Raw genomic sequence first — 23,112 nt, forward strand, 5'->3', positions numbered from 1 at the left:
CAGGATTATCTTACTGTAGCTTTCTTTGCCTAGTTGGCGCTATTCGCACATAAACCCAAATGTTTCCACTCACAACTTCGAAGCCAGGTCTGACACCCGAATCTGGGTCCCAGAATCCCACGGTGCCTGCACCAATATCACCCCCTCTGCTGGACGGCGGCGCACTGTCGAGATCTGAGAGGTCTGTCGCTTGCAGCCGTCCCCAGTCGCCTTCCTCAAACCACTTCTCTCTTTCCCCTCCAAATATTCAAGGGGTTCGGCCTATTGAAACCTCCACCTGGTACCCTGGAGCTGATGTTTGTTTCCTGAATGTTAGAACCGAAAGAGAAGCGGAGTTGGTGAGTTGCGAAAGGCTTTAAGGTCCCTTTATTTTTCTCTCGCTTCCCTCACCGTTCCTCGGCGCCCGCTGTCAGAAACTAAGGACTCTTGGGCTGACTCTTCAGTAAATCTAAGCCGTCTCGGAGTATTCAGAAAAACAGATCAAATCATAGTCCTTTACGGACATTACCTAAAGGCCCCCCAAAGGACAATTATCGTAAACAGGTTTGAAGCAAGAGGCCAAACCCAGCAGATAGGCTTGGCTTGGTAGCTGCAAGAAACCTGGAGCTTCACTCTCTCTAGAAGCTCCCTGAAGGATTAGACGACAAAGGATTAGAGGATAAAGGATTAGAAGGATTAGAGGACAAATGGGTGGTCAAAAGATCTTTCTCCCTCCGTTTGGCCTGATGAAAATAAGGGGCGCTGCGTTGGCCGGGAATCGAACCCGGGTCAACTGCTTGGAAGGCAGCTATGCTCACCACTATACCACCAACGCACACAGGAAAGTAAGCTGGTTTATTTCCCTATGACGAGTTGATTATTTTGGTCTGACTGTTTCATGTTTAGGGATTTATGTTGAGAAATATTCAACATAAAGCCAAAGGACGAAAAGGAAAAGAAGACCTCTAGGATTTCTTCTGTGAGTATATTAAAAAATTTTTGGTAGTTTTTTAGTTGTTTCAGAGGTTTAAGGAAAATCGATTTAGCTTATCTATTGTCTTTTGAACCGTGCCTCCGAAATCCAGCGGACAAGTTCAGGCCTTAATATGGGTGTTATCTCTGTACACATATTGTTAAGCGTTTGAGACTGCTTCCTACAGCACAAATGCATAGAGGTAAAGTTGCCATTGAAAAGCTACATTTTTAAGATTTGGATACATATTGCCAAATTGCTGTGTGGAGCAACCTCACCCAAAGTGTATTACCAAATTACATCAGCCAATTAGATATCATCTTCCTTTTCATTTTTCAAAAGTGTAACATAAAAATTTGGAGTCTCATTTTAACTTGTATTTACTGTACTACTACTGAAGTTGATCATTTTTCATAAACTTTACTAATTATTTGTATTAGTTTTGAGAACTAAATCATACACTTGGTTGACTTTTTCTATTGGGTATTTGTATTATATGTATATTACTGACATGCTAGTTTGCCATTTGTCTTTTAATATTATTTATAGGATTTCAGATGGGCAATTTTCTGTTTTTATGTAGTTTTAACTGTCAGTTTTGATTTGTTTGTTTTTATCTTGAAAAAGTCTTCTCCAGCCCAATAAGATAATTATCCACTATTTTTAATTGTTTCAGTTCTTATATTTAATTATTTAATCCATCTAATATATGAAATGGTAATTCTACTTCTATGAATTTATCAGAAAGCAGTATCCAAGGATAGACAATGATATATTCACACAGATGTTCATTAAAATGTTATTTGTAAAGCCAAAATTTTAAGGACAAAAACCTAAAAGTTCAGAAACACAATTGATCAAATTCATTTTGATGAAAACCCACGAGCTTGTAAAAAAAAATACGTTTATATTGTACATTGCTGGTGGGAGTATAAATTGATAGGACCTCGAAGGAGGGCATATTGGCACTACCCATCCACAAAAGCACGTATCTTTTGAACCAGCATTTCAGTTCTTGGACATTTATTTTACACATGTACAAAATGACTGGAGAAGGAAATGGCAACTCACTCCAGTATTCTTGCGTGGAGAATCCCTTGGACAGAGGAGCCTGTTAGGCCTCAGTCCATGGGGACGCAAGAGTCAGACACGACTTAGCGACTAAACAATGACGACAAAATGACATGTAGAAGATTATTTTTATGGCGGCAAGGGATTAGAATAACATCCTAAGTGTCATCAATAGGAAGCTGGTTCCATTAATTATGGAGTATCAATACAATGGAATACTATGTACCATACAAAAGAATGAGGAAGGTCTTCATGTGTAATCTGGAACTATTTTTTTAAATATATGTTAAGTGAAAAAGGCAAAGTTCAGAAAAGTGTGCATGGATTGCTATCATATGTGTAAGAAAGAGGAACGTATTTAGATATATGTATGTATGAATGTATTTGCATTTAGAATAAAATTATATTTTATATTTATAGTATACTTACATTACAGTATAATTACAAAACGTACTGTTGACTGCCTCATTAGAAGAAAACTGGAAGGCTGAGGTGAAAATTAGGTTTGATAGTTATGCCCTTTTGTATATTTGAATCCTAAACCATGTGACTATATTACCTTTACAAAACTTAAATAATTAAAAGAAAATATTATTTTGCTTAAGTATATTTATTTCCACTGAAAAGTGTTAGAAATATATTAACTTTAAAAATAGTTTGTAATAAAACAGCATGTAGAGCCTTATTCCATTTTGTATTTCAAAAACGGGTAGAATTCTAAGCCATTTTTTATGTTCTTCTGTAATTCCTGTTTCAGCTAAGGTCACCCATGTGGGAACTGAGTAGAAGAAACGAAGTTAATCATTAAAAGTATTCAGGAGAGAAAACAAACACTTCCCTGACCGGGAATCGAACCCGGGCCGCGGCGGTGAGAGCGCCGAATCCTAACCACTAGACCACCAGGGACGATAGCAAGTCTTCGCGGTTATGAATATATGAGGCTAAGTCAGTGTGTGTCTCTGCTTACTCATTCTGTGACGTGTGTTCTTTCAGCTATCTAGATTTTGAGATTCTTGACTACTGGGCTCTCACCCCGCCGAAACTACTTTTTCCTCGTAGAAAACTCCCTTTTTTTCTTTAAGTAGAAAATCCTGAAAAGAACGCTCCAGCTTGGCTCCCAAAGCTAAGTGAGGATCGTATGCACACGATTGCAATTTCCAAAATTAAAGACAACTGTCCGGAGAAAAGATCTAAAGACTAATAGGAAACTCTCAGCTTCCGGTGTTTGCAGTATTTCCTGAATTGCGATCAGCGGAAAAGTAAAAGCCCCTAGCTGGGCTCTCCCAGGAATTTTTCCTTAAGGAATATAGAGGTCCTATAGCAGTTTTTTTTTTTTTTTTTTTTTTTTTAATCGCTTGTGAATTTAGGCCAAAGTTTGTTGACCAAAGCGAACATTACAGACAAGTAAAAGTGATTCAGCCTATGGGTGGTTGGTTGTCAGCAGCATCTGAGCATAATTCGCTTGTGGAAGACTAAGAGAAGACTTTTGGAGCTTCAAAAATTTCAAATATGAAGACGGAAGAGAGGGAGAGAGGAGAAAGAAAAGAAAACTGGAGTGAATACCTAGACTGAAGGAATCTTAAAAACCATACCCCTCAATGTATGTAAATTCGCTTTATAGGAGACAGAAAACAAATATGACAAAATGTTAACGAATCTTGGTGAAGGGTAATTGAAATTGTATTATTTTAAATTTTTGTACGTTTGGTATTTTTCAAAATAAAAATTTGAGAAAACCAAAAATGAAAGAGACGATCAAGTCTCCTCTCAGACATTTTTTGGTCACTGTGATTAATTCTCTGCACATAAGTTCAAATATAAAGTTTAAAAAGCAACCCCCACGATTTAAGATCAGAAAACACTTTTGATAATAAGTGAAGAAGTGAACTAAAAAATTGAAGCAAAAATCAGCAGGGCCTGATAGAAAAAATGAATGGTAGGATGCCAAATGTTTATGGGGAGTTTATTGCTTCGTTTTGCTTTCAAAGTATCAATATTAAAGAGCTGTGTAAGGAAAGTGTCAATCCTCCGGTCATCCAATCCACACTTTCCTAGGGAGAAGAGTAAATAAACACTAGAGATTTATTTTCACAAAACCCAAGTAATCCTGGTGTCACAAGTCACCAAGGAACCCAACAAAGCCCACTTTCTTTTACTCCATCTCTGTTCCCACTGGGCAGCCACCTGTATTCAAATGCTGGAAAAAAAAAAAAAAAAAGTCAAACCCTCAGAGCAACATTTTGGGGTTGTATCCAGGGTGGGTACAAGGCAATCCATTTTATTTTTCTATGTCACAAAGGAAATCAGCCTCCTTATGTTTTGGTCAACAGTCTACTTTCATCAGTTATTCTGCCACCTGCTGGTAATTTTCAGTAACATGAAAAATTGGGAAGTACTGCAGTATTAGCTCTTGCTTGGAGCAAGCCTCCTTTCTCAACCTCAAATCATCAGGAGAAATCTCATCATTCAGAACAGGATTAAGCCTCCTCCTTCCTGGCACCACACACCTAAAGACGAATGAGGGGGAGTACAATTCATTTACTTCATTCCATGTTCTATTTTCTTTTTGCAAACATTTACAGATTATGTGCCAGAGTAGGTACCGAAGATACAAAAAATATACATAAAGAGCTCACAATCTAGAGGAAAATCAAATAAGCAAGTGAATAAAAGAGAATGGATCGGAGGAGATTGAGCGGATGTACTTTTCTTTGTTCTCCCTGCTAATACCACTAAAAACCCTGGACATTTCATATAGGACAAACATACGAGACTCTGAAAAATAGAAAGCAGCAGACTAGCAAGGGGCCTCAGAGCCCAAGGAACCACAGTGATGACTTCCCTGGGTTTTCTTAGTGTCTCATATACCCCAGACTTGGAGCTGAAGAAGCTGGCAACCTGGAAATGCAATGGATGCAGCCAAATCAAACCAAACCAAACCAAAACAATAACAACAAAAGCCTGCTCTCTCTAGTCACAAGACTGGGAAAGAAGTAGCCTAGCAAAATAAAAAAACTCTTAGATAATAACTGCTCTATTCCAGCCAAATACCACAGAAAGAACTGTGGCCCACGTCAACCCACACCAGCAAAGACTGAATGGGATACCTAGATTTCCATTCTCAGCAGGCCTGTAAGGAAGTATTCCTCCTCTTCCCTGCCAGATTGCTATCAGAGGAAACATGGTACTTTCATGGAACTTTCACCAACACCTAGTGATAACAAAGGCACTCGTATCCTGTAGTGTCAGTGGAGGCCATGTGGGGAGCTGGAACTCCTACTCCTGCCCATCAGTAATGAGGGAACCCCTCTCCTCAGGTGTTGATGGAGACAAAGTGGGGAACCTGGAATTCTACACCTATGTGGTTTTCACAAGGCATCTTACCCACCACTTCCTCTACCTGATTAGTGTCAGAAGCAGCCAACTGAAACAGAAGGTTTAAATAAGATCCAGGGTCCCAAATGTTCAGGCTTTAATTAAAAAGCACTCATCATGTCAATAAGAAAGATCTTGAATTGAATGAAAACAGACAATACCTAGATGATTGAGATGGCTGAATTATCTGACAAAGATTTTTAAGGCCGTCATCATAAAAATATTTCAACAAGCAATTATGAACATGCTTGAAACAAATGAAAAATTAGAAAGTTCCAGCAAAGAAAAGTTTAAGCAAAGAAATAGAAAATATAAAGAAAAACTGAACAGAAATTTTATAACTAAAAAATACAACAAAAACTCTCAATGGATGGGCTCAACAGCAGAGTGGAGGGGACAAAGAAAAGAATTGGTGAACTGAAAGATAAAAAAATAGGAATTACTCCATCTGAACAACAGACGAAATGGAATTTAAAAAAAGCAGGGTCACAGGTACTTGTGGGATTATAACAAAAGATCTAACATTCATGTCATCAGATTCCCAGAAGGAGTAGAGAAAAAGAACAGGACTAAAAAAAGTACTAAAAGAAATAATAAGTAACTCCTCAAATTTAGCAAAAGTTAAACCTACAGATTCAAGAAGTTGTGCAAACCCTAAAGAAGATAAACCCAAACAAATTCATGCCAAGAAAGATCATCATCAAATTGCTGGAAACTAAAAACAAAACAATCTTAAAAGTGGTGAAAAATGACACCTTGCCTACAACGGATAAGCAATTTGAATGACAGCAGATTTCTCTTCAAAGACCATGGAGGCCATAAGAAGTGCACAATTTATTTCAAGCACTGAAAGAAGACTGTCAACCCAGATTCCTATATCCAGCAAAAATATCCTTTAAGAAGGAAGAGGCTACCACTCAACAACAAAAGACAAACAACTCAATTAAAAAATGAGCAAATGATTTGAATTTAATTTCTCCAAAGAAGATATTCAAATGACCAGCAACATATGAAAAGATGCTCAATGCCATTAGTTATTAAGGAAACGCAAATATATCACAGTAAGATACTACTTCACACTTTCCAAAAAGGCTATAATTTTTAAAAATGGAAAATAACAAGTGTTGATGAGAATAAGGTGAAATTGAAACCTTAATCCACTTGTGGCAGGAATATAAAATGTTGCAGCTGCTGTGGAGCACAGTTTGGCAGCTTCTCAATATGTTAAACATAGAATACAATCCAGTAATTTCTCTGCTTGGTATAGATACCAAAGAACTGAGAGCAGGTACTCAAAAAAATACTTGTACATGCACACTCATAGCAGCATGATACTAGCAATAGCCAAAAGGTAGAAATAGCCCCAGGGTTCACTGATGAATAAATGGATAAACAAACTGCAGTATATACATACAATGGTATACTATTTGAACATAAGAAAGAACAAAGGGACTTTCCTGGTGGTCCAGTGGTTAAGAGTCTGCCTTATAATGCAGAGGACGTGGGTTTGATTGCTGGTTGGGGAGCTGGGATCTCACATGCCATGCAGCTGCTAAGCCCTGGTGCCACAACTAGAGAGTCCGGTGCGCTACAATGAAGGATCTGCATGACGCAGCACGGACCCTGTGTGCCAGCTGGGACCTGACACAGTCAAATGAATAGACATTTTTAAAAAAGAAAGAATGAAGTACTGACATGCTACTACTTTGATGAACCTCTAAAACATGCTAAATGACATGAGCCACATATGATTTCATTTATATGAAATGTCCAGAATGGACCAGTCCATACAGACAGAAAGCAATCAGTCATTGCCAGAAGTTGGGGAATGACTTCACAGGGAACAGGGCTTCCTTTTGGGGTGATGAAAATGTCTGGAACTAGATAATGGTGATGGTTGCATAACAATTCGAAGGTACTAAACGCCAAGGAAATGTATACTTTAAAATGGTTAAAATTGTGAACTTTGTGTTTTATGTATTTTGCCACAATTTAAAACTGAGTAACAGGGAAATCCTAGCAAGACTTTTTTTGTAGACATAGACAAAATTATTATAAAACTTGTGTGGAAAGGCAAAGGAACTAGAATAGCTAAAACATGTTTTGAAAAAGAATTAAGTGGGAAGAATCAGCTCATCCATTTTCAAGGTTTATTAAAAAGCTACAGCAGTAAAGATGGTATGGTATTGGCAGAAAGATAAATATCAGATCAATGAAACAGAATAGCGAACTCAGCAGCAGACCAAAACAAATATGCCAGTTTATTTTTTTCACAAAGGTGAAAAAACAATTTAATGGAGAAAGAATAGCTTTTTCAATACATATTGCTGAAGAAATTGGATATCCATAGGCAAACAAATAAAGAGCAAACAAACAAAACTTTCAACCTAAGTCTCATACTTTATACAAAAACTAACACCAAAGTGGATCAACAGTTTAAATGTGAAGCATAAAATTTTTAGAAAAAAACAGAGGAGAAATTCTTCATGATCTAAGGTTAGACAAAAATTTGACACCAAAAATATAATCTGTAAAAGGAAAAATTGAATAATAAGATGTCATCAAAAGTAAATATATTTGCTCTGCAAAAGATACTATTATGAGAATGAAAAAGACAAGCTAACTGGGAAAAAATATGTGTAAACCATATATCCAAGAAAGGATTATTGTGTAGAATATACAAGAACTCTCTAACTCAATGGTACCAAAAAAAAATACAATGAGAAAATGATCAAAAGACATGATGGAACATTTCCCCAAAGAGGATATACAGATAGCAAATAAACACATGAAAGGATGTTCAGCATCATTAGCCATTAGGGAAATACAAATTAAAACCACAACTAGATATCACAACATACCTATCAGAATGGCTAAAATTTAAAATGACAATCTCAAATGCTGGTGAGAACAATGCAGAGAAACTGGATCAGTCATACATTGCTTGTGGGAATGTAGAACAGTACAACCACTGTGGAAAACAGTTTATTTACAGAAAAAAAAAGTCTATTTAAAGAAAAACCCTAACTATGCAATTTTTACATGATCCAGTGTTTACACTCCTGGGCATTTATCCCAGAGAAATAAAAACTAATGTTCACACAAAAAAACCTATGTGCAAATCTATTAATGAAAAGCCAAAAACTGGAAACAACACAGATGTCCTTTAACAAGTGAATGGTTAAAGAAACTGTGGTACATCTATAGCATGGAATAGTACTCAGCAATAAAAAAGAACAAACTATTGATATACACATAACTTGGATGAATCTCCAGAGAATTCTGCTGTGTGATAAATGCCAATCCCCAAAGGTTATATACTCTAACCTGTTTATATAGCATTTTTATAGAAATGGAGATCAGATTAGTTGTTGCTAGATATTAAGGTGGAGATGATGATAGGAGGGAAGTGAGTGGGGCTACATAGGGGATCCTTTGATAGAAATGTCCTGTATCTTGCTAAAGCAAGGATAGTCCCCTTCTGCTAAACCAGTTTATGTCATGGTAGTATGAGACTACCAAGGATTAGGAATATCTGGTAGTATTCCTCAACCACCTTCTAGGGGGCCTTTGGAAACATGTAGGGGCATTTAAAAATTTACATTGACTGGGGATGGCACTTGACGGGAGGGGAGATAAGAATGCTAAATGTACTGCACTGGGCAGGACAGTTCCACATACACACATACAAAATTGTCCCTCCCATAATGTTAATAAGGCCCCATTAAGAAACCCTGAAGGCAGTTTTATACTCAAGCGCCTGTGACACACCTCAGTAAGCTTTGAGCCCTAATCTCCCTTTTTCATTACTTTCACTGCCTCTGCTCTGCCCGACTCAGTTTCTCAAATTCACCTTCATGATTGAGAGGATAATCCTTTTTCAGACGTTAGAAGATCCACAGTTTCTATGGAGATCAGGAGCCTCTGGTCCATAAAATCAATAAATAAGTGTGCTAGTGATCCAGATGCTGAATACACAACAAAAGAAACATGAAATATAAAAACACTTTATGGCAACATGACAGGATTTTCTATCCAACTAGTTAATTCTCTCCCCTATAAGACCTCAAGATAGAAATTAATATAAACCCAAATAAACAAAACACAATCTGTGAGGGTATATACTATAGTGGATATTCTTCAGCAACTGGGGCAAGTTTTTTAGAGCTACTCAATGCATACAGCCCCCCAACCCACCCCCACCATGGGGCTTTCCCGGTGGCTCAGTGGTAAAGAATCTGCATGTAATGGAGAAGATGACAGATTGATCCTTGGGTCAGGAAGATCCCCTGGAGGAGGAAATGGCAACCCCACTCCAGTACTCTTGCCTGGAGAATCCCATGGACAGTTGAGCTTGGCTGGCTACAGTCTATAGGGTTGCCAAGAGTTGGATGAGACTGAAGGGACTTAGCATACTCGCACAATGTCCATAGTATAATTGCTTCAAAGAGAATGTAAAATACTCTTGGAGCACAGGAAAAGCACAGACATACTTGAGCATTCTTTGAGGATGGGGCTCTTATCTCTCATTAGATTTTCAAGAGGAGTTTGTGATCCAAAAAAATTAAGAATTATTGATTTATAAATTCTTAATCCCAAGTAATCTTATATGGCCACCATCCTAAGCAGTTCAACGAAAGAACACCTATCTTTTGCTCACTTGCAGTCTTTGATTTTAGAAACACTTTTTATTTTTGGAGCGCTCATCTTAATACAGGGAAATGCAAACACTGCATTCTTCACCTTTGCAGGAATTGATAAAAACATTAAATGTGAGGTGGTACAAAGAATACGTCTTTATATAATAGCTCCAAATGAGTAAAACAGCAACATCCCAAACTATGAAAAATGAATGCCTTTATATTTAATTTAAATTTAAACTCATGTGTGCTAAATCTCTTCAGTCGTGTCTGACTCTTTGTGACCCTGTGGGCTGTAGCCAGCCAGGCTCCTCTGTCCATGGGATTCTCCAGGCAAGAGTACTGGAGTGGGTTGCCATTTCCTCCTCCAGGGGATCTTCTTGACCCAGGGATCAAGCCCACATCTCCTACATTGCAGGTGGATTCTTTACTGCTGAGCCCCTGGGGAAGCCCCTACATCTCTCTATTCTACATCAAAGACCTTGGGCTATGGGACTTCCCTGGTGGTCTAGTGGTTGAGAATCTGTCTGCCAATGCAGGGGTCATGGGTTTGATCCATGGTCTGGGAAGTTCCCACATACCACAGAGGAACTAAGCTCCAAGTGGCACAACGACTGAGCCAGTGCTCTAGAGCCCATAAGCCACAATCCCTAAGCCTGAGGAGCTGCAACTACTGAAGCCCATGTGCCTACAGCCTGTGTTCTGCAACAAGAGAAGCCACTGTAATAAGAAGCCTGCACATTGCAAGGAAGAGTAGCCCAGCCCCACCGCCCTCAGTCACAGCCAAAGTCTGTGCACAGCAATGAAGACCCACCAAAACCAAAAATAAATAAATAAATCTTAAAAAAAATCCTGCTTCACAAAGACACTAACATTATTACTCATTTGTTTTATCCAATAGTATACCCACAATCCTCAAGGATCACATCCTGGTTGGAGCAAAGGGGCTTACGTAATTCAATGAAGCTATGGGCCATGCTATGCAGGGCCACTCAAGACAGACGGGTCATAGTGGACACTGACAAAATGTGGTCCAGTGGAGGAGGGAGTCTCAAACCACTCCAGTATTCTTGCTGTGAGAACCATGAACAATACGAAAAGGCAAAAAGATATAAAGATGCCCAGTATGCTACTGGGAAAGAGCAGAGGGCAATTACTAATAGCTCCAGAAAGAATGAAGAGACTGGGCCAAAGCAGAAACAGTGCTCTGTTGTGCATGTGTCTGGTGGTGAAAGTTCTTCGATGCTGCAAAGAACAATACAGCATAGGAACCTGGAATGTTAGCTCCATGAATCATCATAAATTGGACATGGTCAGGCGGGAGATGGCAAGAGTGGACATTGACATCTTAGGAATCAGTGAACTAAAATGTATAGGAATGGGTGAATTTAATTCAGATACCATTATATCTACCACTGCGGGCAAAAATCCCTTAGAAGAAATGGAGTGGCTGTCATAGTCAACAACAGTCTGAAATGCAGTACTTGAGTGCAATCTCAAAAATGACAATATGATGTTGGTTCATTTCCAAGGCAAACAATGCAACACCACAGTAATCCAAGTCTATGCCCCAACCACTGATGCCAAAGAAGCTGAAGTTTACCAGTTCTATGAAGACCTACAAGACCTTCTAGAACTAACACCAAAAAAAGATGTCCTCTTCATCATAGGGAATTGGAATGCAAAAATAGGAAGTCAAGAGATATCTGGAATAATAGGCAAGTTTGGTCTGGGAGTACAAAATGAAGCAGGGCAAAGGTTAACAGAGTTTTGTCAAGAGAACACAGTGGTCATACCAAATACCCCTTCCAACAACACAAGAGATGACTCTACACATGGACATCGCCAGATGGTCAATACTGAAATCCAATTGATTGTATTCTTTGCAGCCAAAGATGGAGAAGCCTTATACAGTCAGCAAAAACTGGAACTGACTATGGCTCAGATCATTAGCTCCTTATTGCAAAATTCAGACTTAAGTTGAAGAAGCTAGGGAAAACTTATTAGGCCATAAGGCCAATCCCTTATGATTATATGGTGTAGGTGACAAATAGATTCAAGGGATTCGATCTGGAAGACAGACTGCCTGAAGAACTATGGACAGAGGGTCATGACACTATACAGGAGGCAGTGACCAAAACCATCCCAAAGAAAAAGAAATACAAGAAGGCTAAGTGATTGTCTGAGGGGATTTTACAAATAGCTGAGGAAAGAAGAGAAGGGAAAAGCAAGGGAGAAAGGGAAAGATATACCCAACTGAATGCAGAGTTGCAGAGATAGGAAGGAGAGATAAGAAGACCTTCTTAAATGAACAATGCAAAGTAGAGGAAAACAATAAAATGGGTAAGATCTCTTCAAGAAAATTGGGGAGAAAAAAAGGAAAAAAAAAAGAAAATTGGAGATATCAAAGGAGCATTTCATGCAAGGACGGGCATGATAAAAGACAGAAGTGGTAGGGACCTAACAGAGGCAGAAGAGATTAAGAAGACATGGCAAGACTACATAGAAGAACTATACAAAAAAGGTCTTAATGACCCAGGTAACCACGATGGTGTGATCACTCACCTAGAGCCAGACATCCTGGAGTGTGAAGTCAAGGGGGCCTAAGGAAGGGCAACAAATTCTTGCAAATTCTCTTTTCATTTTTATTCTATTACACATATTTTCTAATATCTCTTGTTATAGCCAGTGGAGGTGATGGAATTCCAGCTAAGCTATTTTAAATCTGAAAAGATGATGCTATGAAAGTGCTGTACTCAATATGTCAGAAAATTTAGAAACTCAGCAGTGGCCACAGGACTGAGAAAGGTCAGCTTTCATTCCAATCCCAAAGAAGGGCAGGGCCAAAGAATGTTCAAACTACCAGACAATTGCACTCATTTAGCATGCTAGTAAGGTTATGCTCAAAATCCTTCAAGCTAGGCTTCAGAAGCACTTGAGTTGAGAACTTTTAGATATACAAGCTGAGTTTAGAAAAGGCAGAGGAACCAGAGATCAGATTGTCAGCATTCAGTAGATAATAGAGAAAGTAAAGGAATTCCAGAAAATCTTCTGCTTCATTGACTACATGAAAGTCTTTGTGTGGATCACAACAAACTGTGGAAAATTCTTAAAGGGAAGGAAATACCTGATCACCTTACCTGTGTCCTGAGAAATCTGTATGCAGCTCAAGAAGCAACAGTTAGAACCTTACATGAAACAACTGGCTGGTTCAAAATTGGGAAAGGAGTACAACACAGTTGTATACTGTCACCCTGCATATTTAACTTCTTTGCAGAGTACATCATGCGAAATGTTGGGTTGGATGAATCACAAGCTGGAATCAAGACTGCCAGGAGAAATAACAACAACCTTACATATGGAGATGATACCACTGGCAGAAAGCAAAGAGGAACTAAAGAGTCTCTTAATGAGAGTGAAAGAGGAGAGTGAAAAAGCTGGCTTAAAACTCAGCATCCAAAAAACTAAGATCATGCCATCCAGTCCCATCACTTCATAGCAAGTAGAAGAGGAAAAAGTGGAAGCAGTGACAGATTTCATTTTCTTGGGCTCTAAAAATCACTGTGGACAGTAACCGCAGCCATGAAATTAAAAGATGCTTGCTCCCTGGAAGGAAAGATATGACAAACCTAGACAGCATATTAAAAAGCAAAGACATCACTTTGCCAACAAAAGTCTCTATAGTCAAAGCTATGGTTTTTCCAGTATTCACGTACAGATGCGAGAACTGGACCATAAAGAAGGCTGAGCAGTGAAGAATTGATACTTTTGAATTGTGGTGCTGGAGAAGGCTCTTCCCCTAGACTGCAAGGAAATCAAACCAGTCCATCCTAAAGGAAGTCAATCCTGAATATTCATCAGAAGGTCTGATACTGAAGCTGAAGCTCCAATACTTTGGCCACCTGATGTGAAGAGCTGACTCATTGGAAAAGACCTTGATGCTGGAAAAGACTGAAGGCAAAAGGAGAAGTGGGCAACAGGAAAAGATGGTTAGACAGCAATACCGACTCAATGGATATGAATTTGAGCAAACTCCAGGAGATACTGAAGGACAGGGAAGCCCGGCATTCTGCAGTCCATGGGGTCACAAAGAGTCAGACACAACTTAGCGACTGAACACCACCACCACCTAGAATACTTTCAGAATAACAATACCAATTCTACCACCAATAATATGACTACTTAAAATATCTTTGCACTTCTTTTTGTCCTTAAAAGTATATACCACTTGGGATGTCACAGTCAAATTATTGATTTTAAATCACTTGGATTGTTTGGGTGGGGTCATTTTACATTTCTGTAATAAAACCCTTGTGATATGGCTTAATGTGGTGAAGAGAAAAAAAATTTCAGATCTGGATGTATGAAAAAGAGAAGAATACTCTGTGGACTTCTGGATTCTGAACTAAGTGTAGAGCAAATTAGTGCACGTGCCTTAGTGACATTATTTAAAATCAGTCCTTGTGTTAATTTCACTTGGCAAGTACTAAGAAACGATGATACCTGATGCCTATGGCTGCAAAAATACAACGTGGCTAAATTCCTTGGTTGCAGTCTCTTAAAAGGTCACAAGATTATGTTACTACACAAAAGTAATTTTCTGAATCTCTTTTTCTCTCACTTAATCTAAGTTCCTCTCCCCTTCAAAAAATTGTATCCCCATTCCTTCTTTCCCTCATTGACTTTGCTGGCCTCCTCCCTCAGCAACTCAGAAGCTTATGTGTTTGTGTGTATACCTGCAAAGAGGAGCTGCTATATAAATAAGGTAATGAAAATGAAGGCGGTTGGGGAATAGACAGCTGCGAGGATCTGAGCTGGTAGACTGAAACAAACACTCATCCTAAACAACTCAGAGCTCAGATTTCTTCTCTAGACAGCTGGCTTTTTAAGTCCTTCTGAAATACTCTACAAAGATGGGGGAGGGGCTGTGAACTACCTCTGCTATGGACCTTATTTAAAGTCAGCTACCTCCTAGATATGTTCTGTAGAAACTAAATGCAATATTCAATATGGCAGGGATGAGGGTGGTGAGCTAAAGGCATACAGTTGTCCATTCTAATTTTTAAAGGCCTGAGGGCTTTTAAATTATTGACAGTGCTGGAGGGCTGCTTGGAGTAGGCAGGGACTAGAATCATGTAAGCTCAAACTGGATATCTGATTTGCTGGTCATATTTCTATCCTTGCTGTGCCACTTGGCACCCTATACTCCATATTCTTTCTAATCCTCCTACCCTCTCCACCCTCCCCACCCCCTTGCCAACACTCCAACACCCTACCCCCATCAACACTCCTGGAATTTTGGACTTAGCTATTTTTAAAACAGTCAACTCAGTAGCCACGTCCCTCCCCCGCTCAGCTGTCCAGTACTCCGGCCAGCCATCTAGTCCCCCTTCCCCCCACACCAGACCTTCTCTGGTTCCCTGACCTCAGTGAGACTGCAGCCGGTCTGGGGACCTAAGGGAGACATGGAGAAAGAGACGGGGGATCCCCTGGCTGGAGCTGACTGATACAGTAGACAGTCATGGCTGGAGAATTGGATATCAGACTAATGTTTGACCTCTGGAAACAGTAAGTCAAAATTAAATTGCAATTCCTTTAAAAAGCTTCTAAATTGAAGTTAGAATCTCATAAAATTATGACATCAACTTGGATGTCTCTGGTGCAAATCTAGGATCTCTTCCGTACCAAGGTGCCCCAGTCTCCATTTCTCCTTCTGTCTTAAGCTTTCTGGCCTCTGGCCACTAAAAGTTTAAACCTCCATCTCTCCTCTGGGAGTCTTAGCTCTCTCCTCCTGTTACCTCAAGACTTCTGATGAAGTCTCCTTCTTTAGTAGAAGTTTCCTACACCTCCTATTCTGTGGTTTTCTCACCAAGGCCAAATTTAGATTCAGATGATTAGTCACTGATACCCTCTATCTTGTTCCTACTTATCAGTGCCCTTCACATTGGGCTTCCAAGGGTGGGGATTACTCCTTGTTGTAAGTGATTTCTCCCTACAACTCTAGTCCCATCATCCTATTCTCCCTCCTGCATGACTCTCCCTCAGTCATATCCCTAACTCCAGAGAGAGTAGTTTGGCCAGAGGGAGTTAGCCCCTCCCCAAGCCTTGTCCTCATCAAAAGATTGACTTGTAAACTTACAAAGTTAAGATCGATGGAAAGGTAAGATCAATGGAAAGAGTGGTTCTTCAGTCAGATTTGAAGAAATGTTGACTCATGAAGAAGAAATGTTGACTCATAACAAATATTGATTTGCATGCTTGGTTTGCATCCATTGTTCCATGAGACAGAGGGATAATTTTAGCTCTCTACAGTAGATGAAAGAGACTGGTTCCCTTTTCATTTGAATACTGATTCCAGAGATGGGATGTGTATCCCACCCTTACTCCTCCTTACTGAAAATTCTGACACAAAGGAGGAAAATCAATGAATGACCTCTGTAGGGTGTCCCCTCATGATTGGGAACAGCAAATAAGAGGTAGTCTCTGATGTATTTTCAGATCTTAATTCTGTTGGGGAGCCCACTGGTATGACTGAGATCTGATCTATTCACGTGATTCCTCTTTTTGACATTTCTGCTGTTTGGTAGCTCAGTATGGGGCAATACAGTGGACTCTGCCCCCCGAGTCCACTCAACCTTTCTTCCACCCCCACCTAGGGGTATTGCATAAGGGGCCTGAAAGTGGTCACAAAAGCAGGGCACAGAGGCTTAACAGCCACATGTTTAGTTCAGGGAGTCTCATTTCCCCTAAACTCCAGTTAGCTCATTCTTTTCTTGATCTTCCCAGATTCTCTTCACATCATTCTGAACAATCTTCAACTCTTCTCTTCCCCATGCCCAGCCACATTTCTTTTTTCAGTCCCTTACAGGACGTCCGGTCAAAATTCACTAGGTAGGAGGGTCATCAGCTGGAAAGAACCGGAACCTGGGGGGACCTGGCTGGATAGGTATGGGGGACCCAGGCCAGTCCCCTAGTCCCTGGTCCCCCCATGGCAGTCCCCCAACTCTAAGCATTCTCACTCTCCTGCTGCTCCTCTGTGGACATGGTAAGGAAGGGTTAGGTAAGGCTTTGGGGGGTCTAGGGGGTAGGCTGCAATGTAGGGGTGGGCATGTGAGCTTGGGTGAATGAGATGAGATGGGTGCTGAGGGGTCGCAGTCACTTGCCCCACTCTCAGATAGGTATATTTTATTCACCATTCAACTTGGGGAAGGGCACTGGGAAAGCCCTTGATCCACAGGCAGAAGAGATCTAGCAGGGCTTACCCATCTTTAGCAAGACTGAATGAGGACAAGACTAGGAAGCTGGGGGCTGGCGGCTGGGGATTGGGAACTGGGGGAGGCTCTCAGCTGGGTTTTAGGATCTGCTGCTCTCCCCCCACGAGACCTGGGAGAATTATGGTTGAGGTTGAGCGGGGATCTGGGGACCAGCTCACACTCCTCTCTCCCTTCCTCCCTCAGCTTATTCTCAATGCAAGATCCTCCGCTGCAATGCTGAGTATGTATCTTCCACTCTGAGCCTTAGAGGTGGGGGTTCACCAGGAGCCCTTCGAGGAGGAGGCCGGGGTGGAGGGGTGGGCTCCAGCGGCCTCTGCCGAGCCCTCCGCTCCTACGCGCTCTGCACTCGGCGCACGGCCCGCACCTGCCGCGGGGACCTCGCCTTCCATTCTGCTGTGCACGGCATCGAAGACCTGATGATTCAGCACAACTGCTCCCGCCAGGGCCCGACGGCCCCTCCCCCACCCCGGGGCCCCGTCTTTCCAGGCGCAGGCCCGATCCGCGCCTCTGGCTCCCCAGCCCCAGACCCCTGTGACTATGAAGGCCGGTTTTCCCGACTGCACCGACAACCCCCAGGCTTCTTGCACTGCGCCTCCTTCGGGGACCCTCACGTGCGCACCTTCCATCACCACTTTCACACGTGCCGTGTCCAAGGAGCTTGGCCCTTGCTGGATAATGACTTCCTCTTTGTCCAGGCCACCAGCTCCCCCGTGGCATCGGGGGCCAACGCCACCACCACACGGAAGGTCAGGGACTCAACTGCTCCTCCATGGTCACCCCAGGGTTCCACTCCCATGCCAACCCTACCAGTTTTCAGCAGCGCGGCTCTATTCCCTTTCCTCCTCAACCACTCCCACATCTTGAAGCACTCCCCCTACCGAACACTTGCTCCTGTAAATCACTTTCCCTCCGTGGAGAGGAAAGTTGAGAAGCCCTGGGTTGAGGAGTTACAGAAAGGAAACTTTTCCTTCTATGGGAGGAGCTGAGGTTGAGCCCAAACAGGAAGGAAAGGGATGGAGCAGGGATGAAACAGTATCAGAACATAAAGACAGGATGAAGGAGTGAGGCCCGTGATAAGCCTTGCATCTCTGCTGGGATCAGATCCCTGACTATGTACAATAATGAGGCCTGGTTGATGGAAGCGGGGAGGGTTGCACTGAGCCCCAAATAAACTGTGTTCTCCCTCTTGCCCTTACAGCTCACCATTATATTTAAGAACATGCAGGAATGCATTGATCAAAAGGTCTACCAGGCTGAGGTAGACAACCTTCCCGCAGCCTTTGAAGATGGTTCTATCAATGGAGGTGATCGACCTGGGGGCTCAAGTTTGTCCATTCGAACGGCTAACCCTGGGAGCCATGTGGAGATCCGAGCTGCCTACATTGGCACAACTATAATCATTCGGCAGACAGCTGGGCAGCTCTCCTTCTCCATCAGAGTGGCCGAGGATGTGGCCAGGGCCTTCTCAGCTGAGCAGGACCTGCAGCTCTGCGTTGGGGGATGCCCTCCGAGTCAGCGGCTCTCCCGTTCAGTGCGCAGTCGTCGGGGAACTATAACCATGGATGCTGCCAGACAGCTGTGCAAGGAAGGGCTGCCGGTTGAAGACGCTTACTTTCATTCCTGTGTGTTTGATGTTGTCATCTCCGGTGACCCTAACTTTACTGTGGCAGCTCAGGCAGCTCTGGAGGACGCCCGAGCCTTCCTGCCAGACTTGGAAAAACTACACCTCTTCCCCTCAGATGCTGGGGTTCCTCTTTCCTCAGCAACCCTCCTAGCTCCACTTCTTTCTGGGCTCTTTGTTCTGTGGCTTTGCATTCAGTAACCAGGCCAACGTTCAGTAACCATGATGGGTCTAGAAGTGATTTGCAGATAGAGATTGGCAAGGGAGAACATAAGAATCACTGAAGGGAAACAATGAGGGTAAGAAACACATGAAACAATAACATTTTTCCAGAGTGAGAGAAGACGAGAGAAGGCGGCAGTCTAGGGTTGAAATGATCACAGAATAAGGATTCTGGGCAAGGTTTCTGCATTCCAGACCTCAGTAGGGGCTCTTCACTAATTTTCCCAGTCTCGTTTATAGTAAGCAAATTGTTCCAGTCCATCTCCTCCTGAGACCACCCCTACAAGCGTAGAGGTTATGGGGTCCTGAGGATCAGTAGAAAACTTAAGGGTTGAGACTTTTAATAGAGAAGAACTGAAAGAGGAAGACATGATCATTACCCATCAGAAACTCAAAATCGAATGATATTTTCTCTTGGAAGGTAGAAAGAGGAGGAAATGATGAGGAAAAGAATCTATTTGATAAGTATAATGTGGGTAAGATGTGTTCTGCTTTCTTGGTTCATAAATGAAGTGGGAGTTGTTTGGATTTTTGGTGAAAGGAATCTCTGTCTTTGGAGAATGACACGGGTAGGAAAGAAGCTATCATCCCCACCCCTAACTAATCTGATATTAAAGCTATGAAGTCTTCACATTGTTGTCTATGTTGAATCTCTTTACAGACGCTTAAGATGGCATAAAGTCAATGTGTTCACTGCACCGAAAGAGGGCTCAAAAGCATGAGATATTGTTCTGCCTTCAGGAAGTTTACAGGCTGTTAGGGAGACAAACTGACTTACATGGAGTGATGAGTGTGTAATTATTCACTAAATTCCATGATACTATGAATTCAAATGGGAAGATGATTGAGAAGAACTCAAATAATAAATAATAAGAGGTAATAGAGGAGATAGGATCTGAAGTGATCTTTGAAGACTGGGTAAGACTGGTTTTGAATTAAGGATCTTCCAGGCAGAGGAAACCATCTAGACATTCACAGATTCATGATTCAGTGAAGAAACCAGCAAAATTCAAATGAAGTAGATGAGAAGGGAGGGATAAATGGATAGAAGCGAGATTATGAAGTGCCTTGAAAGTGGGCCAAGGAGTTTAAAATTCAATTAACAGCTAACACTTACTGAGAGCTTAAAACCTGCCAGGCCATTTTCTAAACAATTTAAAATTATTAATTCATCTAATACTCACAACTCTCTAAGGAAGGTAATTTTCTTATCTCTATTGTTACATAAGGAAAATGAGGTACAGGAGGACTAAGCAACTTTTCCACAGTAACGCAGCTTACAAATGGTAGAGCTAGAAACCGAATCCAGGAAATCTGGCTTCGGAGACTTAACTTAATCTTGACACTATACCGTCCTGTCAAGAAAACAGCTATTGAAGATTTTAGTTGTGGACTAGGCAGAGAAAGGGAGCTGCAGGCAGTGGCTGCCATCACAAAAACTATTTTCTTCTTCTGTCAGATGAAACCCAAAAGGGAGAGCTGGAAAGTAGGGGGAAGCCCCAGATAGAAGGAATCTAGTTTGTAGAAGAAAAGCAAATAGAAGCTGTTCTAGTCCAGGATGTTCTAAGGTAACAGTGCTTTACTCCTCCCTCTTCTCTCAGTCTCACCCATCTAACCTAACTCCCCAGGACACACACAGACACCAGCCAGTGCCTACCAGACAGAGCGTCCTGTTGGTCTGCTATTTCAAATTTCTTTTGCAATTCTTTACCTTCTATTCCTGACTCTCTATCTTCTCTAAGGACCGCAGCCACTCTGCCATTCCCCCAAAGCACAGTCTCTTTACTTTTAAAGATGACCTGCTTCCCTGATGGCTGAGATGGTAAAGAATCTGCCTGTAAGGTACGGGTTCAATCCCTGGGTCAGGAAGATCCCCTGGAGGAGGAAATGGCAACCCACTCCAGTATTCTTGCCTGGAGAATTCCATGGACAGAGGAGCCTGGCGGGCTACAGTCCATGGGGTCACATAGAGTCGAATGCGACTAAGACACTTAGCTAATCCAGAAAACAATCTGTTCTAATGGAAGAAAATTAGAGGAAACATATCCATTGCTGTCCTCACTTACAGATAACTTAGGCATTTTAACTCAAAACATCTTTTTGAGAAACTGCTCCTTATATTGGTTAACTCAAAAGAGTACATAACTTCATCCCTCAAGTGTGGGAATTTCAAGTAAGTTAAGAAGAATTTCATAGCCAATCGGGGAGTGAGATTCTTTTATGGCACCTGTCATTTGCTTCATTTGCCCAAACTCAGGGTTAACCCTATTATCAATGGAGTCTTTAAAAATGAGTAGTTCAAAATAAGCACATGAAAAGATGCTCAACATCATTACTCATCATGGAAATGCAAATCAAATTTGAAACACAAGGAGAAAACACTACATAACCACTGGAATGTTCAAGTTAAAAAGACTGACCATATCAAGTGTTGGCAAATTGTGAAGCTCTGACATGCTATTGGTGGGAATATAAATTAGTACTACTTTGTAAAATTTTTGGCAGTTTCTTCACAAGTTAAGCATATGCCTACCATACACTCTAAACAGTCCACCTCTATGTATTTCTCCAAGAGAAAGGATAAAGACTTGCATACAATACCACTCAGCAATAAAGCGAAATAAACTACTGATACAAACAATAATATGATGAATCTCAAAATAAGAATGTAAACGAAAGAAGCCAAACAACAACAACAAAAGAGTACATACTGTATGTTCCCATTTGTATAAAATTATAAAAAGTGTAAACTAATATATACTGACAGAAAAAAGATCAGTGGTTGCCTGTGGATGGCCTGGGGAGGGAGAGAGGGATGGTTTACAAAGACACATGAGGAAATTGGAGTAGAATGTTCATTATCCTGATTGTGGCAATGATTTAAAAAATTATAAAACTATACACTTCAAATATGTGCAGTTTATCAAACATTAGTACATCTAATAAATGTGTAAGTAAAATAAATAGGTAGCTGACCTTTCCCTCTTCCTTTGGTGGGTCAGTCAAAGGCTTAGAAAGACCATTGTATGAAAAGGAAGATTATAACAGAATTTCCTTCTTCTAGGAAAACAGGAAAGAAGAGGATGACAAGGCAAAGAGAGCATTTAGGGATTTCCCTGCTGGTCCAGTGATAACGACTTCGCCTTCCAGTGCAGGGGGTGTGGGTTTGATCCCTGATCTGGGAACAAAGATCCCACATCCCTCAAGGCCAAAACAATAAAACATAAAACAGAAGCAATGTTGTAACAACAAAACATAAAACAGAAGCAATATTGTAACAAAATCCAATAGAGACTTTAAAAATGATTCACATTAAAAAAAAGAAGGAAAGAGAATATTTAAATATTTTATACTCTCTCTTCTATCACAAGGACCATATTCCTTCCTCCAGATTCTCAAGGTCAGAGATCATGGAAAGGACATTCTCTGGTTTAAAAACAACCTGGTGCTTCATTTTTGTCTTTCCACTCCGCTAACAGTCAGCAGATGGCGCTGATGACTAAAAAGAATTACCCAGTGGGGCTGGAGCAAGTCTTCAGGAGAAAGAAAACGAATTTTTAAGACTAATATGTTGACTATCTGAGAGAAAATATTAATAAGTATTTGACAGAATTGGCATTTCAGAAATAAACTTAATGGAGGCAGGTTCGAGAGGGAGTGGACATATGTATATACTTATGGCTGATTGACGCTGTTGTACAGCAGAAACCAACACAACACTATAAAGCAATTACCCTCCAATTAAAAATAAATTTAAAAAAGAAATAAACTAAAGGTAGGTGCATAATAAACTAAATAAATTGCTTAAATAATTATGGCTTCATAACAAACAAAGGGTTGTTCAAGACATGAAACAATCAAAATATACTACTTGACTCCACAATTGATGTTATTTATAGTGATGATGTAGAATTAATATAGTCATAATTGAATTGTGGTGCTGGAGAAGACTCTTGG

The 23,112-nt window shown here is 40.9% G+C and overlaps 1 protein-coding gene, 2 long non-coding RNA genes and 2 other non-coding genes across 7 annotated transcripts in view; 2 read left to right on the forward strand and 3 right to left on the reverse strand.

The window, feature by feature from the left end:
• The first annotated feature begins 32 nt into the window (after positions 1-32).
• Positions 33-3,354, forward strand: LOC133040799 (uncharacterized). The gene is made up of 3 exons (XR_009689039.1): positions 33-338; positions 886-958; positions 2,781-3,354. It is a non-coding gene; the product is annotated as an uncharacterized LOC133040799 (long non-coding RNA).
• On the reverse strand, positions 743-814 carry TRNAG-UCC (transfer RNA glycine (anticodon UCC)). Its single transcript has one exon. It is a non-coding gene; the product is annotated as a tRNA-Gly (tRNA).
• Positions 2,858-2,929, reverse strand: TRNAE-CUC (transfer RNA glutamic acid (anticodon CUC)). Its single transcript has one exon. It is a non-coding gene; the product is annotated as a tRNA-Glu (tRNA).
• Positions 3,348-23,112, reverse strand: part of LOC133040798 (uncharacterized) — a 31,134-nt gene continuing 11,369 nt past the window's right edge. The window contains exon 4 of one of the 3 annotated variants that reach the window (XR_009689037.1): positions 3,348-4,074. This is a non-coding gene — a long non-coding RNA (uncharacterized LOC133040798). Of the gene's footprint in view, positions 4,221-6,509; positions 9,367-23,112 lie in introns of those variants that run through there. The other 2 variants (XR_009689038.1, XR_009689036.1) reach the window with 2 other exon arrangements.
• On the forward strand, positions 16,987-19,134 carry HJV (hemojuvelin BMP co-receptor). Its single transcript, XM_061119922.1, has 3 exons — positions 16,987-17,083; positions 17,496-18,058; positions 18,511-19,134. Exons 1-3 carry the CDS (start codon positions 16,987-16,989, stop codon positions 19,132-19,134), a joined length of 1,284 nt encoding a protein of 427 aa, XP_060975905.1.

Source organism: Dama dama, chromosome 20 (assembly GCF_033118175.1).
Source record: "Dama dama isolate Ldn47 chromosome 20, ASM3311817v1, whole genome shotgun sequence".
Lineage (NCBI taxonomy): Eukaryota > Metazoa > Chordata > Mammalia > Artiodactyla > Cervidae > Dama > Dama dama.

Coding starts and splice junctions, on each gene's coding strand:
- HJV (XM_061119922.1), top strand. CDS start 16,987: ATGGGGGACCCAGGCCAGTCCCCTAGTCCCTGGTCCCCCCATGGCAGT. Junction 17,084..17,495: donor GCTGCTCCTCTGTGGACATG/GTAAGGAAGGGT, acceptor TTCCTCCCTCAG/CTTATTCTCAATGCAAGATC. Junction 18,059..18,510: donor ACGCCACCACCACACGGAAG/GTCAGGGACTCA, acceptor TTGCCCTTACAG/CTCACCATTATATTTAAGAA.